The following is an 18777-nucleotide window of genomic DNA, read 5'->3' on the forward strand; positions in this document are numbered from 1 at the left end:
GGATGTGAATCGGGCTTCGGCTGATTGAAAATATCGGATGATATTTTCAAAATCGTCAGAAATCAGGGGCTCCCCCGAAACGATAGGAAAACCCCACGATATTGTTCATGGGGGTTCTCTTATCGTTTTGGGGGAGGGCAGGAAAAAGTCACACAAAAATAACCCCTAAACCCACCCCGACCCTTTAAAACTAGTCCCTTAGCTTCCCCCACCCTCCCGACCCCCCCAAAAACTTATTACAGGTATCTGGTGGTCCAGTGGGTGTCCCGGGAGCGATCTCCCGTTCCCGGGCCGTCGGCTGCCACTAATCAAAATGGCGCCGATGGCCTTTGCCCTTACCATGTGACAGGGTATCCGTGCCATTGGCCGGCCCCGTCACATGGTAGGAGCACTGGATGGCCCGCGCCATTTTTAAAGATGGTGCTGGTCATCCAGTGCTCCCTCCATGTGACAGGGGCTGGCCAATGGCACGGATACCCTGTCACATGGTAAGGGCAAAGGCCATCGGTGCCATTTTGATTAGTGGCAGCCGACGGCCCGGGAACGGGAGATCGCTCCCGGGACCCCCACTGGACCACCAGGTACCTGTAAAACGTTTTTGGGGGGGGGTCAGGAGGGTGGGGGAAGCTAAGGGACTAGTTTTAAAGGGTCGGGGTGGGTTCTTTGTTTATCGGCTTGGGCGCAGCCGATAAACAAAACCGCGATCGGGCCCGATGAAAAAAACCCCACATGTGAATTGGAACCGGAATCCGAACCGATTCCGGTTCCGATTCACATCTCTAGTAAACATACTGGTAACCTCTTGATCAAAAATACATGTGTAGCTAGGAAATGTGTTGTTTAAATGGATACAGACAGATGCTCCCACCTTTGAATTTTGGTTTGCGGAAATGTTGGAAATTTTATATCTGGAATTTAGATCCTGGACCCAGACCCCAAGAGGAAGGCAAGCGATGTTTCCGAAAATATGGACACCCTTTATTCTCTGCCTACTGCCTTCGATAAGGAGTGGATTTCAGCAAGTTGTCTCATCTGCAACCTAAAAGTCAAGTGGATGCCATAGATAGTGCCTTCGGACTCTCTTGTAGGAGGGTTTGAACTGGTGGGGGGGGGGGGGGGGATTGGGAGATGGGGAGGGTTGGGAAGCTAGGGATGTTAAGTTTGTTGTAGCACATTTGTTCTTGTTAATGACTAAGTTTTGTAAGTGTTGTCAGTAAGAAAACTAATAGATATTTATAACTAAAAAAAATGAACCCCCCCCCCCGCACTAGCATTAGTGTGGCTCCCTGCATTGCCTATGATTAGGTAATCACCTCCTTTGCTCGCCGTTAGCATGCATTCACGCAGGAAAATCCGCAGGTCTGTAAGCATGTTCGCACACACTTTTTTCCTGTGCACAAAACCCTTATTATATCCCCGATTAGGCCTTTGCGTGGGAAAATGCTCATACAGGAGCGCACAAATCCATGGCAGCATCAGCGCACTTTATTACATCGGCCCCAGAGTGTTTAGTGCGATTTCCGCTATGGCCCCCACGAAATCATTAGAAGCGGTGTTTAGGATAGTTATTCTCCACTGCAGAGAAGCTTCAACTAAATGTTTTGAAAGGGCCAGGTTCCACTTTAAGCCAGCAGACATGGGACACACAAAACAAATATGTGTGTGTGTATATGGCGGGAGGAGGGGGGTTAGAATATATATTAACTTCTTTTTATGGTGGGGATGTTTTTCACAGTATACTGTGGCCCAGTCTGGTGGAAAGATGTTTGTCCTCAGTCTGTAATACTACGGGATCATAGCATTTAAATCCACGATGAGATACCTGTATGGCTTTCTGGAGGCATCCTCAAAGGCTTCTAAAAAGAAGCATGACTTACCAGGGTACATCTGTCTGGCTAAAACAGCGATTTGCAACTTATCTCTAGGATTCTTAAAGAGCACAATATATTTGGTATTTAAAGCTATAGTTCTGCTTCTTTTGCCTTGACAGAAAACATTTTGTACAATATATATAATATTCAGATTTCTGTGATGCAGGTGTTGTGTGAAAGCTTTCTTGATTTCATCACTTTTACAAGCAGATGCCATCAAATTGTCTACAATAACCATGTTTATTTTATTGATTGGAAACAATTGATCATTATTAAAAGTATCAGGCAAAGAATAGATAAATGTAATAACTCATATTGAGTTATATTTATATCTAGTTTTCACCCCCCTGTTTAATGTACTCTATTGGTTATATGTAAGGGCCCCGCCCAAAAGTTAATCCTGTTCCGCTGTTATATGTAAGGGCTCTGCCCAAATGTTTTTGTTTTTTGTAAACCGATGCGATGTGTCAACGGATGTCGGTATAAAAGAGACCTTAAATAAATAAATAAATAAATAAATAAATAAAAGGATATTTACACATTTCTTTATACAAAGGTTGCCAGCAACTATAACACCACACAATATTGTTAGGCATATCAATCAACACACATCCTGCATACTCTAATAGCTTTTTAACAAAGGAGCTTTTGCTGCTATTTGACGGTCCAGCTAAAATACATGAAAAGGGATGCCTCCAGCACACATCCACAACTTCAATATGCTTAGGGCTGTGTGTTAAAACCCTCTTTTATCACATACAACCCTTTGGGGCGGATTTTAAAACAATACGCGCGCCGGTACTTTTGTTCGCGCCACCAGCGCAAACAAAAGTACACCAGATTTTATAAGATATGCGCGTATCTTATAAAATCCGGGGTCGGCGCGCGCAAGGGGGTGCACATTTGTGCAACCTGCGTGCGCCGAGCCCAGCGTGGCCTGCCTGTTCCCTCCGAGGCCGCTCCGATTTCGGAGCGGCCTTGGAGGGAACTTTTCTTCGCCCTCCCCCCACCTTCCCCTCCCTTCCCCTACCTAACCCACACCCCTGGCCCTATCTAAACCCCCCCCTTACCTTTGTCGGCAAAGTTACGCAGGCGTAACTTTGCGCGCGTCGCTGGCAGCCCCGCTCCGTTCTCCGGTCCCGGGGGCGTGGTCCGGAGGCCTCGACCATGCCCCTGGGCCGGCGCCACGCCCCCGGGCCCGCCCCCGAAACACCACGGCGTTTCGGGAACGCCCGGACACGCCCCCTCCCTCCCCGTTTCGAAAGCCCCGGGACTTACGCACGTCCCGGGGCTTTACGTGCGCCGGCGGCCTATGCAAAATAGGCACGCCGGCGCGCGCAGGGGTTTTAAAATCCGCCCCTTTGGGTTTTCTTAAAGTAGGCCAGTCTCTATCGACCAGGTCTTTTTGTTTTTTAAGATCCCAGATTGTTGTACCTTTATCATCAAAGACGAGATCTTTCAAATCAGTGAAATTGATCTTTTTACAATTTTCTACATTTAGTGTAATCCCTTTCACTTTCATACAGGTCTTTCCGCTTGACAGTTTGTAGCCATACACTTTGGACCCAGCCAATACAAACTCTGTCATATGCTCATCTGCTGGTATCTTGCTAGTCAGCTCATCTAAATAATCACAAATATCAGAGTCTGTATCATGGTACAGACAACATTCTTGCAAACTGTCAAGCAGAATGTATCTCACTCTCGCCTCCTCTTCCCATACCTAAGATCTTCTCTCTGTATTGATATTATCTTCACCCAATAAAAGGAAAAATTATACAAACACAAGCAAGATTTATAATGTAATATAAAAGATGGAAATGTTTGTCAATGTTCTTAAGAATGTTCACTTTTCTTTTTCACAGAATCTATCCTGAGCTGCAACAGAAAGCTTTGGGCCTGTGCATTAGCCCTGCTCCCTGTTGTCCGACCTTATGGTGGGTGGGCGACAGAATCGTCAGTGCACAGGGGATCGGCAAAAACCCTAAATCCGTCACTTATCAGAGCAAGCTTCAGTTGTACTGCTGGTCCCTGTTTTCAGATGTTACTGACGAAGCAAAGTGTCACACACCCTAGAATACAAATCCTATAGTGGGGGAAACAAATGAAAAGGAGAAAGCATCTCACATACAACGAGGTAGACGCGAAAAAGGAAGAAAAACAAAAACCCAGCGGTCCCCCGCCAGCCCAACCAATCAGGCAAAGGAAAGACTCGGGAGAGACCAATCAGGAAGCGGTCGGCCAGTGAGCGGCGCGCGGGGAGGTGTTGGCGGGGGAGAAAGCTCGCGCAGCTCGGAGCGCTCCATGGGACGCGCGCGACCATGGCGGCTCTTTACCAGAGCACGGACTCTTCCTCCCCGAATAAATTTTTGGCCCTCAAGGACGTCAGGGAGGTGAAGGAGGAAACCACCCTGGATGAGAGGCTTTTCTTGCTGGCCTGCGAGAAAGGTAGGCGGAGGCGGCCACCCCCCCCCGGCCGGAGAGGCGCGCGAGCCCCCGGAGATGGGGGGCGCTGACGCGGCACCTCCGTTTGTTTACGTCCTTTCTAAAGCTCGGCTGAAGCGTTTCCAGGCGGGGGACATTGCCCGGTGTCCGTTTCCGTTGGACCGGATGGTATTGTAGCCCAGATATGCTGCGTTGGTGCTCTTTGGGGGGGGGAGCAGTCGCAGGGATGGCAGGGACTGTTTTATATTTAAAGGGCAGGGAGAGGGAGGCTGGGTGCAGGTGCTAAATCCCGTGGTGGATGTCTTTGAGGGTTAGAATCCAGTGATTACATGAATGTGTTCCCTGCCCACGCAAGCGATGCCATACTGTCATGTGCGACTTACACACGGTTTCGTCTTGATGTCGTTGTGCAACATTTTTGGCTTAGATCAGATGTAAGGTTTTTAACTATGAGGATGGCCTTATAGCTGAACGTGATAAGGTATAATATCGAGGGGTAAATATCCCGACACCCATCCCCACTGGGAATACAAAAAAAAAACAGTAAAGAGATGGGAGTGGAAGCTTTTAGTAAGCTGGAATGACATATGTAGACAACGTAATGGCTAGTTGTAGGCAGTAAACTAGTGTAATTGCTCTGTGTCTTCACTGACTTGAAGAGAGTATAGGTCTGGAAATGTATTCACAGATATCTTTTTCTTTGAATAAAAAATACCTGCAAATTATCGGCTAACTTTAATTTTTTTCGTATTCAAATAGACTAACTTGGCATCTGTTTTGGTCAAAATAAGATAAACTTGCTAAAATATTATGAGTGGCAGTATTTAAGTTTACCAGTTTAGAAAGCATATTTGGGATCCTACCACATCATAATAAGCCCAACAGTGCAATCTGTGGAATGATAATTCTGCCACATTTTATAAACTGTGACAGTACATAGGACTTGTCTTTTCTTTTCCACTGCCTTTAATTATTAACAAACACATTATTTTCCCAATAGTTTCTGTATGTTAGTATTAGGGCTGCAAGTAGACAAACTTATGTTCACTGTAAAATGGGCAATATTCCATTTTTAGGAGTACTGCTGCTTTCTATGGAAGACAATATTACAATGCCACAGTAACTAATTTAACAACACTATCTTGCTAGGGCTACCCATAGAAGTCAATCATTTCAAATTACAGGAAAGTAGAGATTACAGACTAGGCACTATAGAGGCATATAAAAACTTCATAGAGAATTGTAAATACCTGTGGTCCATGAACCTCTTAAATACACAATGAAAGAAAAGGATATATATATATTTTTTTTTGCAAAAGCTCTTAATCATATATCTCATTCTTTTATATTCTGATTAGTCAGAAAAGTGTTTAACTCTTTATCACTTGAGACAGAAATATTAAAAACAATTTGAATAAATATATGAAAGCTTAAGAAGCTTAAGAAGCTTAAGAAGCTTAAGCTTAAGAAAGCTTAAGAACGGTCATCGGTATAAAAGAAACGTTAAATAAATAAATAAATAAATAAATAATCAGTAATCCATTTTTTAGGTAGTACAGCAGTCAGATTACATCATTTTAGATAATGGAAATTCTGCCAGTAAGGGGAGCCTGGTATTTCTAAAACCATCCTAAACCAAAATATGCATACAGAAGAACAAATGATCACGTTAAGCAGATTTAAAAAAATGCAGTTGTTTCTTGCTTCTAGTGAGTCAGTTTTAACTATCAGTAAGGGGACAGAGTAAGGCTGAAGAATCCTTAACCAGGAAGTGAATGAAAGGACTGCACTGAGTGGGGTGGTATAGGGCAGTGGTCCCCAACCTTTTTTGCACTAGGGACCGGCTTCAAGCAAGACCATTTTTCCATGGCCCGGCAGGGTGGGGTGAGGGTGGGGCAGGGGCGGGGCTTTGGTCATATGGGGGTGGGGTTATGGATGGGGTTGGATTTTAGTGCATACTTATTTAATTATGACATTTATAAATCCTGCACCTCCAGTTCTCTAACTCTGTGCATCCACTGAAATTCCCCCAAACAATGGAGCTTGGATGTTTCCCTTACAGCTCATCATACTAAAAGATATTTTCAAATTCTGGTGTCACTTCACAGTAACAGCAGCACAAACACCTTCCACTGCCAGACACATTGTGAACTAACACAAAACCCCACAAAAAAAGACACTCAAAATATATACAGCAATCCCATCGTAACATAACAGTAATAACACCAAGGACTCAAACAACAAAAACCCTACCTGTGAATAAGCAAGGATAAATATTACACTGGGTCCTAGAATAACAATACACCACCTACTGAGGAAACAAACCAAACCCGATTGCTATAGATCCCTATACAGACACTACATGCTAGCAGAATCTCTCATCATGGTCACATTCACAGAGCAGAGACAGACCCTCACCAAATACAGAATACAAAATTAGAAAAAACTGAAATGGAAACCCCAAGAAGCCAGACTCTGTGTATTAACAATGGAAAAACAGAACCACTATTCCTCATAAAACAAAGAAAATCAAGAAACATAAAGCATCAGTTTATAATAGTAAAACCATACTAATAAAAGAATACTTTAAAACTATTGATAAATAGAATTTCTATTTTCACATACATTTTTTACAATTTCCCAAACACCAATAAAATATTTCAAAACAGCACATATATCAAATAACACCCAATAATTAAAACTAATAAGGATTTTAAAAAGCCCCTGCTGTCCATACAGGGGAGCTCTTGATTTCCAGTTACCCTGATATTGTCGAGGATTAGGAGGTTATCCTTTCTCTCTCACACATACTCACATGTCGATTCTCTCTCACACATACACTGTCACATACATACACATTCATGCTCTTATACTCAACTATAACCTCTCGCTCTCACAGATACTGACACACTCTCAGGCTGTAAGATACTTTCTCCCCCTCCACACACACCCCTCCCACACACACACACTCTTACTCCCCTGGATTTTCTCATACACACTCATGCTCTCACTCTCACTGGCTCCCTCACAACCTCAGAGCCTCTCTCATTCCTCTGCTGCCACTGTCACTGCTGCCGCATGGCTATTGGGGAGGTGCTGATTTCTTCTACTGGCACTGAAGCCCATTCTGCTGCCTCCTCTGTGCAGGCCCCATGGACTTCCAGTTCCTCCATGCTGATCTCGTACATTGTGAGATCCGCATAGAGAAAGTGCTACTCTTGCACATTCCCAAAGATTACATGTGCCAATCAGTAAAAAGTAATTTTTTTTTTTTTTTACATCTGCTGTCTGATCTTAGTTTTCTAATCGGTTGGTCACAGGCTTTTTTTCCCCACCTTCCCTTTCTTATTTTTTTGCCAATTCCTTTTATATTGTCTTTTTTTCTGTTTCTTTTCTCTCCATCTTCTTCCCTCAAACACACAGTCAGGTTCTCATTCTCACATGCATTTCTCTCTCACACACACAGGCTATCACTGACACAAGCTCTCTCATATAAAATCATTCATACACACAGTCTCTCACTGGCACATGCTGTCTTGTTCAAGCATGCTGTCTTGTTCAAGCTCTCACTGTCACATGCTCTCTCTCACACACACAGGCTCTTACATGCTGACTCTGCAAACATTCAGGTCCTCACTCCCACATACAGTCTCTCAATTCATCTCATATGTGCACACAATCTCTCAACTCATCTCATACACACACTCTACAAACCCTCAGCCTCTCTTTCACCTCTGGGCCTCCTCTTCACGGGCCACTGCAGGATGGGCTCTGCAGTGGCCCTGGTCTTCTCGGGCCACGCTGCTCCTCTTCTGCACGCGGCTGATGCTTCTCCTCCTTCCTGCCCGTGCGGCTCCAGCAACATTTTTCTTCCGGGGCCACGTGGGCAGAAAGGAGGAGGTGCACCTGCATGTTTAGACGCAACTGTTTTCTTCAGGCCGTGGTGACATGAGCTCCACCACGGCCCTGCTGATCTTCTTGCTTTTCGGGTCGTGCCTCCTCCCTTTTGGGGTTGGAGGAGGCGGGTCTCCAGCCTCGCCCCGCCTCCCCGCAGCAACGGCAGCCAATGAACGGTAGCCGGGGAGAGCGGTGCCGCGGACCGGCAAAAACCCCCCGACGGCCCGGTCTGTGGACCGGTGGTTGGGGACTCCTGGTATAGGGCATGGAGGAGGAGAATGAAAGGGTTGCTTGCACAAGGGTGGCATGGGACATGGAGGATAAGAATGAAAAGACCTCATAGGAGTGGAGGAGGAAGATGAGAGGGTAGCACAGATATGTGCATATTCATTAATGAAGAAATGCATACACCATATACTCCTGCCACTTTCTTTCCTGCCCAAATAAATAATTAGAGGGAGTGGGGGAAAAGGGGTCAAGAGTACATGGCAAGTGCATTTTGTCCCTGGCAAATAAGTCCTGGAGGAATTTTTGAATTGCATACTCTAGGACCAGAATTATCTACCCCTGAAATAGACCCTTAGAGTACCACAGAGTGGACTGGTTTTTAGGATATCCATAATGAATATGCATGAGATATATTTGTATGTAGATTAGATTCAGATATCTTTATTGACATGATAATTTAACATGTATTGCCAACTTATGCACTGCTTTCATTATATGCAAATATATCTCATGCATATTCATTGTAGATGTTCTGAAACCAGACCTGTTTGTGGCACTCCAGGACCAGAGTTGCCTACCCCTGGTCTGTTTCTTTTATTTATTTATTTATTTATTTATTCATTCATTCATTTTTATATACCGACATTTCCTTCTTCCTTCTCTTTCTGCTCTGTAGCCAAAATGATCTGATGGGAGACACAGGCCCTTTAAGCTGCTTTTTGTTTAAACTCTGCTGTGGATCAGAAAGCAGTTGGAGAAAGGAAGGGATAATACGCTCCATCATTATCTATAGTTGTTTCCATAAATGGTAAAGTGTTATCCCTTGAAGCAGAGTTTCACATAACTGCAGTAACTTACTCTTAACACAGTACAATAAAATAATTTACAATATTTTAAAAACATTTCAACACAGCTGACCAAAGAATTGGCTATGTTAAAGTACTCATGCACTTTGGAAAACGAAGTAACTTTTTAAAAAATATTTTCTCTGTGCCATCTGTGGCTCTCTCACATAAGGAACAGTTTGTCCTCCCCCCCCCCCCCCCCCCACAAATCCTTCTGTTGCTCTTTTTTCCTTCTGAATACTTTCAGTACTTCCTGGGTATCCCATTTAAAGGATCTAATAAGACGTCAAATGGTTGCTAGGACTTCAGCAATCCAGATGTTGTAAATTACTTTTTAAAAAAAATGATAGGAATCTTGTTACACCTCTGCCTATGAGCATTTCATCCCACTGTACCTGTCTTTTGGTCTGATTTATTGAAATGTGTTTATTTATTTTAGCTTTCTATATTCTGCTTTTCAGCACTTCAGAGCGGATTACATTCAGTTACTATAGGTATTTCCCTATCCACAGAGGGCTCACAATCTAATTTTGTACCTGAGGTAGTGGAGGGTAAAGTGACTTGCCCAAGGTCACAAGGACCGACAGTGGGATCTGACCCCTGGTTTCCTTGGTTCCTACCCCGCTGCTCTAACAACTAGAAATCCATTGGGAGTAGCCTAGTCTCATGGAAAGAAAACATTGATTGTAACTTTATTTATGTGTTTGTTACTGCCCTAGGCAGTATAATTGTATTATATTTATAAATTCCATGTAAAAAATAGTGTTTGCTGCATTAGTCCATTTGGATTTGTAGCAATAAAGGCTAACAATTAAATTGTTAATGATTCCTTTGTATTGGACTAATGTAATATTTTTGTGACAAGTTGTGCAAGTGAAGAGGGTACATCCCTAAAGCTATCGAATTAAGTTCCAGAACAGAGATTTTATGCCATTCCTAGATTTCAGACATCAGTGTTGTGCATTATGGGACATGTAGTTCTGATTTCAGTTGGGTAGAATCAGGGACTACTTATATTACATTGCATTGGGAACTGATCAGCTCAAGTTAGAATCTTCTTTACCCCATGTTTGAAAACTACTTAAGACATATCTTTTTTCATGTGCTTTTATTGATTAAAATTTATGTTCAATATTTATGTGTTGCATGATAGTTATTATTAGTTTGAATATAATTTTATAATTGGCTGTTTTAGTTTTCACGCTTGGGTTATCACAGCCCATGTGGATATTTTATTTACCCTTGTATTTTATTCATTTATTCTGTACTTCAAAATCATAGCTAAGCAGGTGTTATGTATGGACGGCCAATTATTTCTTACATATTTCTGAATAGTCTGGGACATGTATTCTCTAGTTGGCTGTGAGTTGAGACTGTGGTAATATTTTAATATCTTGGTCAGCCCTGTATTTAATGATCTTTGCTGATCATACCATCAGATTATGTCAGCAGTGTAATAGAGACTGATGTGATTTTATGTTTATACATTTAAATCTATTTTTATGTATTTTATTGAGTATGTCTTGTTATTATTTGTCAATAACTATGGATTGTGTATGTTATTATGGTACCTGCCTAGAGTTGTGGTTTGTGCAGATTACAAATTCTTTTAAATAAATAAACGTAAGTTCAAAATCAGGACTGACCAAAAAGTTTGTTTCCTAGAGCTAGGTAGCTTGACAGCTCTGTACCCATCAAAATTAGTGACACATTTATTATGTCAGTACAGTAAAAAGCTATCACCTGCAACCTATTTGTTGACCTTTTATTTTTATATTTAGAAAATGAAAAGAACAAATCGGGTTGGAAATTCATGTGACCTGTTTGCTAACCCAAGGCTGCCATTTAACTGGTTGAGCTATTGCAGCAGTTCAGGAAGTTAGCCCAGTCAGCAAAACTCAGAGCTATAGGATGCAATGGAGAGTGCGGACTAGTATTGCTACTCACTAAAACTGTTGATAAATGGGGAGGACAAAACTGAGCAGAGAATCTTTCTTGGACAGGGCTCCCAACTGTCTAGCTGTTGTCTCTTGCTATCCTCTTCCTGTTGGTAAATTCTGCTGGCTTGCACAAAAGACTTTAATTATTGCTGATTGTGGAGGCACATGTCTTCCTATATTTTCCGCTAGATGCATGGTGCGTGTATATGTGTGTGTTTCTGTGTGTGTAAAGGAGAGAAGAGAATGTGTGTTTGGAGTTCATGTGTTTGCCTGTATGTAAGGCCTAGTAGGACCTTACTTAGGGGCCGATGCAATACAGTGTGCTCAGCCGAGCACACTGTATAACCCGCAGTTGGACGCGGGTTGTAGAGGCACTAATTATCCCCTTATGCAATAATAGGCCTCATCACATGCAAATGCATTTGAATGAGGCTATTATCTGTTCACACCCAATGTAAAAAAAAAATCTGTGTCTAGGACGCACATTTTTGTGATCAGAAATTAACCCCTGCCTGGAGCAGGCGTTAATTGCTGAGCGCTCCTAAAACCAGTACAGAAAAGCAGAAAAAACTGCTTTTCTGTACTGCCTCCTACTTAATATGGTTGCGATATTAAATAGGAGGAAAAATCTTTAAATACTCTAATTTGGAAAAAAAAAGTAAAAAAAAAAAGCGCTGGCAGTTGGGTGCAGGAAACAGATGCTCACTTGACAAGCATCTGTTTCCTGAGCCCCTGGCTGTGCGCTGTTTAGGAAAACCAAGGCCGATAAATTTGGCATCGGTTTTCCTAACCGGCGGATGGCCAACATTCTTGGGCTCCTGTTGTCAAGGAGGCGCTAGGGGCACACAAGCAACTTGAGTGCCTCCTTGATAATGTGACCCCTAATTTAAATATTGCATGGCGCCTGAGGGTGCGTTAGGAAAGCGGGCGCTGACTGTTCAGCACCTGTTTTCTGCGCATAAATATTGCATCGGCCCCTTAGTAAGTTACAGCAAGTTTTAAAACAAAAGATAGTCAAAAAGTTAGGCGAGAGTGTTTTTGTCTGTTACATGTTGTATAGAACTAAATCACAAATTTACATATTATCTCTCCATTATTATACGTTTTCCATGCATAGCAACAAGCTAGCAGATTAGCTATGCCCATATCAGGTTACATCACTACACTGATTTGACATTGATTGGAAATTGGTATAATCATTTCAGAATTATTTAGTTTATGGTGCCATCTGATAGATTTAAATTGGAGAAAATTCTTTTTCACTCAACGCACAATAAAGCTCTGGAATTTGTTGCCAGAGGATGTGGTTAGTGCAGTTAGTGTAGCTGGGTTCAAAAAAGGTTTGGATAAGTTCTTGGAGGAGAAGTCCATTAATGGCTATTAATCAAGTTTACTTAGGGAATAGCCACTGCTATTAATTGCATCAGTAACATGGGATCTTCTTAGTGTTTGGGTAATTGCCAGGTTCTTGTGGCCTGGTTTTGGCCTCTGTTGGAAACAGGATGCTGGGCTTGATGGACCCTTGGTCTGACCCAGCATGGCAATTTCTTAGTTCTTATTGCACAAATCTGCAAAGGTATTTTATTATTTTTCCAGACTTTTTGCTTATACCTAGTCTATTGCTAACATTATTATTTTTTACATTTATGTATTTAAGTAGAGCCTCCTTTGTTTACAGTCTCACAATGAGAGAAGTCAGGTAGCATAGTTGAAATGTCTAATCACTACCAGTTGATACCCTCCTACTGACTCTACTTCTAATATCCAAGGTCTAACTCAAAGTTCTGGAGACAACTGGAACTTTAATTTGTTTTAGCAAAGGTGAGGGTGAAGGTGTGATCTTTTGCCATCTCTATACAGGGCAAGAAACAGGACTAAGAGCCACAGATTCCAACCATTACCCCATGGTAACATACCCCAGTTTCTGCTATTCTTGGGTCCCTGTAATGTTCAGTGGTGTCTAAGGTTGCATTTCTTTACAGTGACTCTACTACAAATACAAGGTGGACTCTGACGTAGGGGGTTACATACCCAGCATAAATGTGTAAGTGCATATGAAGGGAGTGCTGACTAGCGTGTGTTTATATGAAGAATTTATTTTGTAGGCTGATAAATTATTTTCACCTACTGTACCAAAGAACATAAAAATATTTAACTCAAACCTGGCCCCTAACATGAAGTAGAAACTAAATGATAAAATAGTATGTAACAATCAATGCAAAATAAATAATACTTGTTTTATTTTCATTGCTTGCTTAGGTGACTATTACATGGTAAAGAAACTCTTGGAAGAAAATTGTGCAGGTGAAATGAATATAAACTGTGTAGATGTGCTTGGAAGAAATGCTATTACTATTGCCATTGAGAATGAAAATTTAGACATACTACAGCTGCTATTGGACTATGGATGCCAGGTACAGTTAATAAAGTGTCTTACCATTGCCAGCATTTTATATGCTGTTATAGGTTAAGCCTACAACTGTATAAAGTTCTACATAGTCATTGCATTTGATGCTTAAGGAGGAAGGACCTTCTGCACAGATATGCTGCTTACCATAGTAGAAATTGCAAATAGCAGGGTATTTTTTTCTTACAGGGTGGACAATTTAAAAAGTTACTAGTTTTCTAAGCCTTGGGATCAGCATGATTGCAGTCACCTTGCTTTCTCTCTACTTGTGACACGAAGAATCCAAAGATGTACCATTCTGAGTAAGTCAGAGTGCTCTGAGAGTGCTCTGAGAGGTACAGTGCTCATTACTGTTGTCATTCTTTCTCCCTTTAAAAACACACATACCATCTGCTTTTGCTATTTGCCCTGGGCCCACTTCTGTTTGTCACTACTGCCACTCTTCGGATCTTCTTTTAATCTCCTGCCTCTGCCACTCCAGACTCTAGAACAGAACATACCACTTAATCCTTTTTAACTTTGCTACATCTTTCACCTGCTGCCTAACTCCTGCTGATTATGGTCCTCAAAACTAGCCCAAGTTGATCTTTTCTCTCTGCCTTATGTGTACTCTGGTCCCTTTCCCCCAGTGGAGCAGGAACTCCTCACAATACTATAGAAACATAGAAATGACGGCAGAAGAAGACCAAACGGCCCATCCAGTCTGCCCAGCAAGCTTTGCTATTTTTTTTCTCATACTTATCTGTTACTCTTGGCTCTTAGTAACCTTTTGGTTTTATTTCCATTCTACCCCATCATTAATGCAGAGAGCAGTGTTGGAACTGCATTTATGTGAAAGATTTAGCTTAATTAGTTAGGGGTAGTAACCGCCGCAATAAGCAAGCTACACCCATGCTTATTTGTTTTCCCAGACTATGTATTTATATTTATTTATTTATTTATTATTTTTATATACCGACATTCATCTCAATTGAGATATCACACCGGTTTACATTCAGGTACTGCAGGTATTTCTCTATCCCCAGAGGGCTTACAATCTAAGTTTTTGTACCTGAGGCAATGTAGGGTAAAGTGACTTGCCCAAGGTCACAAGGAGTGACAGCGGGACTTGAACCTTGGTCTCCTGGTTCATAGTCCACTGTTCTAACCACTAGGCTATTCCTCCTCCCTAATTCAGTCCCTAATGTAATTCAGTCCTTTTTGGTTGTTGTCTGTATATAGATCCTCTTTTCTTCATTCCCCCTGCCGTTGAAGCAGAGTTATGCTGGACATGCATTGAAAGTGAAGCATCAGTCTTTCTCCCTTGCCGTTGAAGCAGAGAGCTATGCTGGATATGCATTGAAAGTGAAGTATCAGGCTTATTTGGTTTGGAATAGTAACCACTGTAACAAGCAAGCTACTCCCTGCTTTTTTGTGAATGCAAATCCTTTTTTCCACATTCATTCATGTCCACTGTGACATCACTTTTACCCAACAATCCTTGCAATAGAAAAAAATAAATTAAGATGACAGGAAACTACTCCAGAAGCATTTTTCTCAGAGATCTTCAGGTAATCAAATATGGTACTTAAATCTTGAAAAAAATGTTGATGGTGCTTTCCCTGTTGTAAGTAGAGGTGCACAGGAGGAAAGCATTGTACTTATGTGAAAAAAAAAATTAACAGTGAACCAGAAAGATTTACAGTATATTGCAGTTCTCTGTCTTCACTAGAAACAAGTATAGATTTATGGTTACTGTAAATATAAAAACATTTAAATGCATTCAGAAATCCTATTAAATGGACTAGCTATCATATTTAAGTAGTAGTTTCCAGGACTTTATGGCAAGACTGGTTCTTTCAATATCTTTATTAGTTATTGAAAATGTTGAGCAACTTGAGGGAAAAATATACTTGTTTGCAGATGATACAAAAATCTGTAACAAAACCGGAAGGGGTAAAAAAAAACTGAAAGAGGACTTTTAAAAAAATTGGAATAGTTAAGGATTTGTAAAATGAACTTCATTTGTAAAAAGTATAAATTCATGCATTTGGGATACAAAAATTCATGGACACATATCAATTAGAAGAACAGAACTGTTAAACAAAGAGATCTAGGAGCAAATGTCTTAGCCAAGCAATGTAATAAATCCACTGGGCAAGCTAACAGTATACTTAGTTGCATAAGTAAAGATATCAACAAGAAAAAGGGAGGTAATATTACCCTTGTCTAGATTTATCAGTAAGATCTCATCTTGAATACTGTATTCACTTCTGGAAACCAAACCTTCATAAGGACATTGAGAGGATGGAAGCAGTTCAGAGAAGAGCTACTAAAATGATTCAATATTTGCAACACAAATCTACAGAGATCTATCCTCTAAAGCACATTAAAACTGACAGGTAACATGCATTGAACTGCAATTTAATATGTTATCCAGTTGGCTAATGAACTGGACATGGCCATTTTTATGTGTTCATGATCTCTGTCATTCCTTACAGCTAGCACCAGCTGGCTTGGAGATGTGGGTCTTGTTAACATGTGCTTGACTTGGGGAGCACTCAGATGGGGGAATTTGGTGGCACTTGGGATAGAGGAGTTGCTTGAATCAGGGAGAGTTCATGACTGGTTGGTGGGAGACATGGGCGCATTTGGGAGTGCTTAACTTGGCTGATGGCAAAGAAGTCAAGAACACTGCTTACTGCCACAAGTTAACTGCTAGCACATTATTACAGAGTTTGGTGGTAAGACATGGGAGTAGGTCCAGGTGCTGGCTGAAGTATAAGACTTGTGAAAATCAAAGAGATAGATGATAAAGCATGGAATGGCCTACCAGCAGAGGTAGTGGAGACAAACACTCTGATAGAATTTAACATGCTTTGGACAAATGTAGAGGACAGTTCTTTGGCCCAGCAGTTTTCTCCTGTGCCCTTGGGCCTCCAGCTCAGTCAGAACTAGGACAGGGATTCTGGTGCCTTGAGCCTTCATTCATAACTACCTGGATGTTTTTACCCTGTTTGATATCTCTTCACAACCTACCTAGTCTGATCATTGCAGTAATGGCCCTGGGCTAGGGGTCAGGCACCAAGGTACTTTCTGGAGCCCTTTATCATGGGCACTGAATCTTGCCACTAGGTGTCATCCTTGAGTGATGATGACTCCCTCCCCTTAGGGGCATGTGAACGCTGCCACCACAGCTGTTTTCTGGAAGTCAGATAGTTAGGTATTTAGTTTGGGAGGGATGGGTAGGGTATCATGGACGTAAACCTTTAAGTTATTTATTTTTTATCATACACCACTTTGGACAGCCTGATTGCGCCAATAAAGTGGTGTAGAAAAAATTATTATAAATAAAATTTTCTTGTATAAATATACCCACATAAATTGGGCATCTGAAACTTGCCAGTGTTTGCTATTAATAGCATATGTACTTTTGGCTGTGCTCAGAGGAGGTGTTCTTGAGGGTGTGTTTAGGTTGTTGGAGGAAAATAACATGCGTAGATTGCATTTTCAGTTCCATGGGCATTATTTTCCATGGCAGATATACCTGCACACAAAGCAAGTTTCAGAGTGAACATATATGTGTATGTTTCTTGGAAACTTGTTTCAAAGTCTGTGGGTAAAAAGTATCTGAGGACTTTGGCTCAATGTGAACGGTTTGAGAATTGCATCCAATGAACAGGGTTGAGAAGTTGGATAAAAGATATGGGGGAGCTGGTGTTTATTATGGGAATTTTATGCTCATCTACCTAAAATGGTAATGAACCAAAGAATAGACTGGGTTGGTAAGTTTGTCCTATTTTCCATCATCTACTTTGTTTTCCTGTTGGAAGTTTGAGTATTTCAAAGATTATGGAAAGAGTCATCAACAAACAACTAACTGATTATTTAGATGATCATCAAATACTCTTCCCATCCCAATATGGGTTCAGAAAGTACCACAGCACGGAAACGCTTTTGATATCACTTTCTGAGGTGCTACTAAAAGCTTTAGATGCTGGCAAATCATACCTCATCGCCCTTCTTGATATATCAGCTGTTTTCGACACGGTAAACCACAACACCCTTATTACCCGTCTATCTGAAATAGGTATCTCGGGATCGGCTTTACTATGGTTTCAGTCATTCCTGAGCAATAGAACATACAGCGTTAGATGTGGACGAAGTGAATCCAAGCCAAGAAACCTCTCTCAAGGAGTCCCCCAAGGATCTTCTCTCTCCTCCACATTGTTCAATGTTTACCTTACACCGCTATGCCGGTTACTCTCTAAATTGGGTCTTCAACACTTCATCTACGCAGATGATGTTCAAATACTCATACCTATAACCAGGACAATCACAAATGCACTGAGTACCTGGAAGGTAGCTTTATTAGAAATTAAAACAATCCTCACAGACAACCAATTGGCTATAAATACCAATAAAACTGAACTTATCATAATTTCACCTCCAAAAAATACAATATTGATCAACTCTGATATTTCTCAAAACAACTCCACTATTTCACAACAAGTACGCAGCCTTGGTATCATCATTGACAGCAATCTCACGTTTAAAAAATTCATCTTGGATACGGTAAAAAACGGTTTCTTTAAGCTATACACGCTTAAACGTATTAAATCTCTATTATACCAATATGATTTCCGCACAGTCTTACAAGCAACTATTTTATCAAAGATTGATTACTGCAATGCTCTGTTACTGGGTCTACCTAAAGCCACCATTCAACCTTTGCAAATGCTGCAAAATGCAGCTGCCCGCATTATCACCGACACAAGCCGCCATGATCACATCACTCCAGCTCTTCAGTCTTTGCACTGGCTACCCGTGGCTTACAGGATAATTTATAAATCTATGTCGCTGATACACAAAGCCATTCAAAACAGAGAAATGCACTGGTTCACAGATCAACTACAATTCAAAACGTCTTCCCGCCCAACGAGATTCCAGAATTTAGCCAAACTAAATATCCCAGCACCCAATCTGACTAAACTCTCTAGTACAAAAGAACGATCTTTCATCATTGCTGGATCAACAATATGGAACACCATGCCCTCTGAATTACGCCAGGAACTCTGTCACAAAAAATTTAAACAAAACCTTAAAACCTGGCTATTTAAAAAAGCCTACTATCAATGATCTGAATCCTCAACTACTCTTCCTAA

General features: G+C 41.5%; 1 protein-coding gene across 4 annotated transcripts in view; it reads left to right on the top strand.

The window, feature by feature from the left end:
• The first annotated feature begins 4123 nt into the window (after positions 1-4123).
• Positions 4124-18777, top strand: part of TRPC1 (transient receptor potential cation channel subfamily C member 1) — a 205611-nt gene continuing 190957 nt past the window's right edge. For 2 of the 4 annotated variants that reach the window (XM_029615475.1, XM_029615478.1), the window contains exons 1-2: positions 4124-4319; positions 13486-13640. In XM_029615475.1, the coding sequence (XP_029471335.1) occupies positions 4193-4319; positions 13486-13640 (282 nt within the window). In that variant the 5' untranslated portion in view covers positions 4124-4192. Of the gene's footprint in view, positions 4320-4428; positions 4485-13485; positions 13641-13822; positions 13936-18777 lie in introns of those variants that run through there. The other 2 variants (XM_029615476.1, XM_029615477.1) reach the window with 2 other exon arrangements.

This window comes from Rhinatrema bivittatum, chromosome 9 (assembly GCF_901001135.1).
Source record: "Rhinatrema bivittatum chromosome 9, aRhiBiv1.1, whole genome shotgun sequence".
NCBI lineage: Eukaryota > Metazoa > Chordata > Amphibia > Gymnophiona > Rhinatrematidae > Rhinatrema > Rhinatrema bivittatum.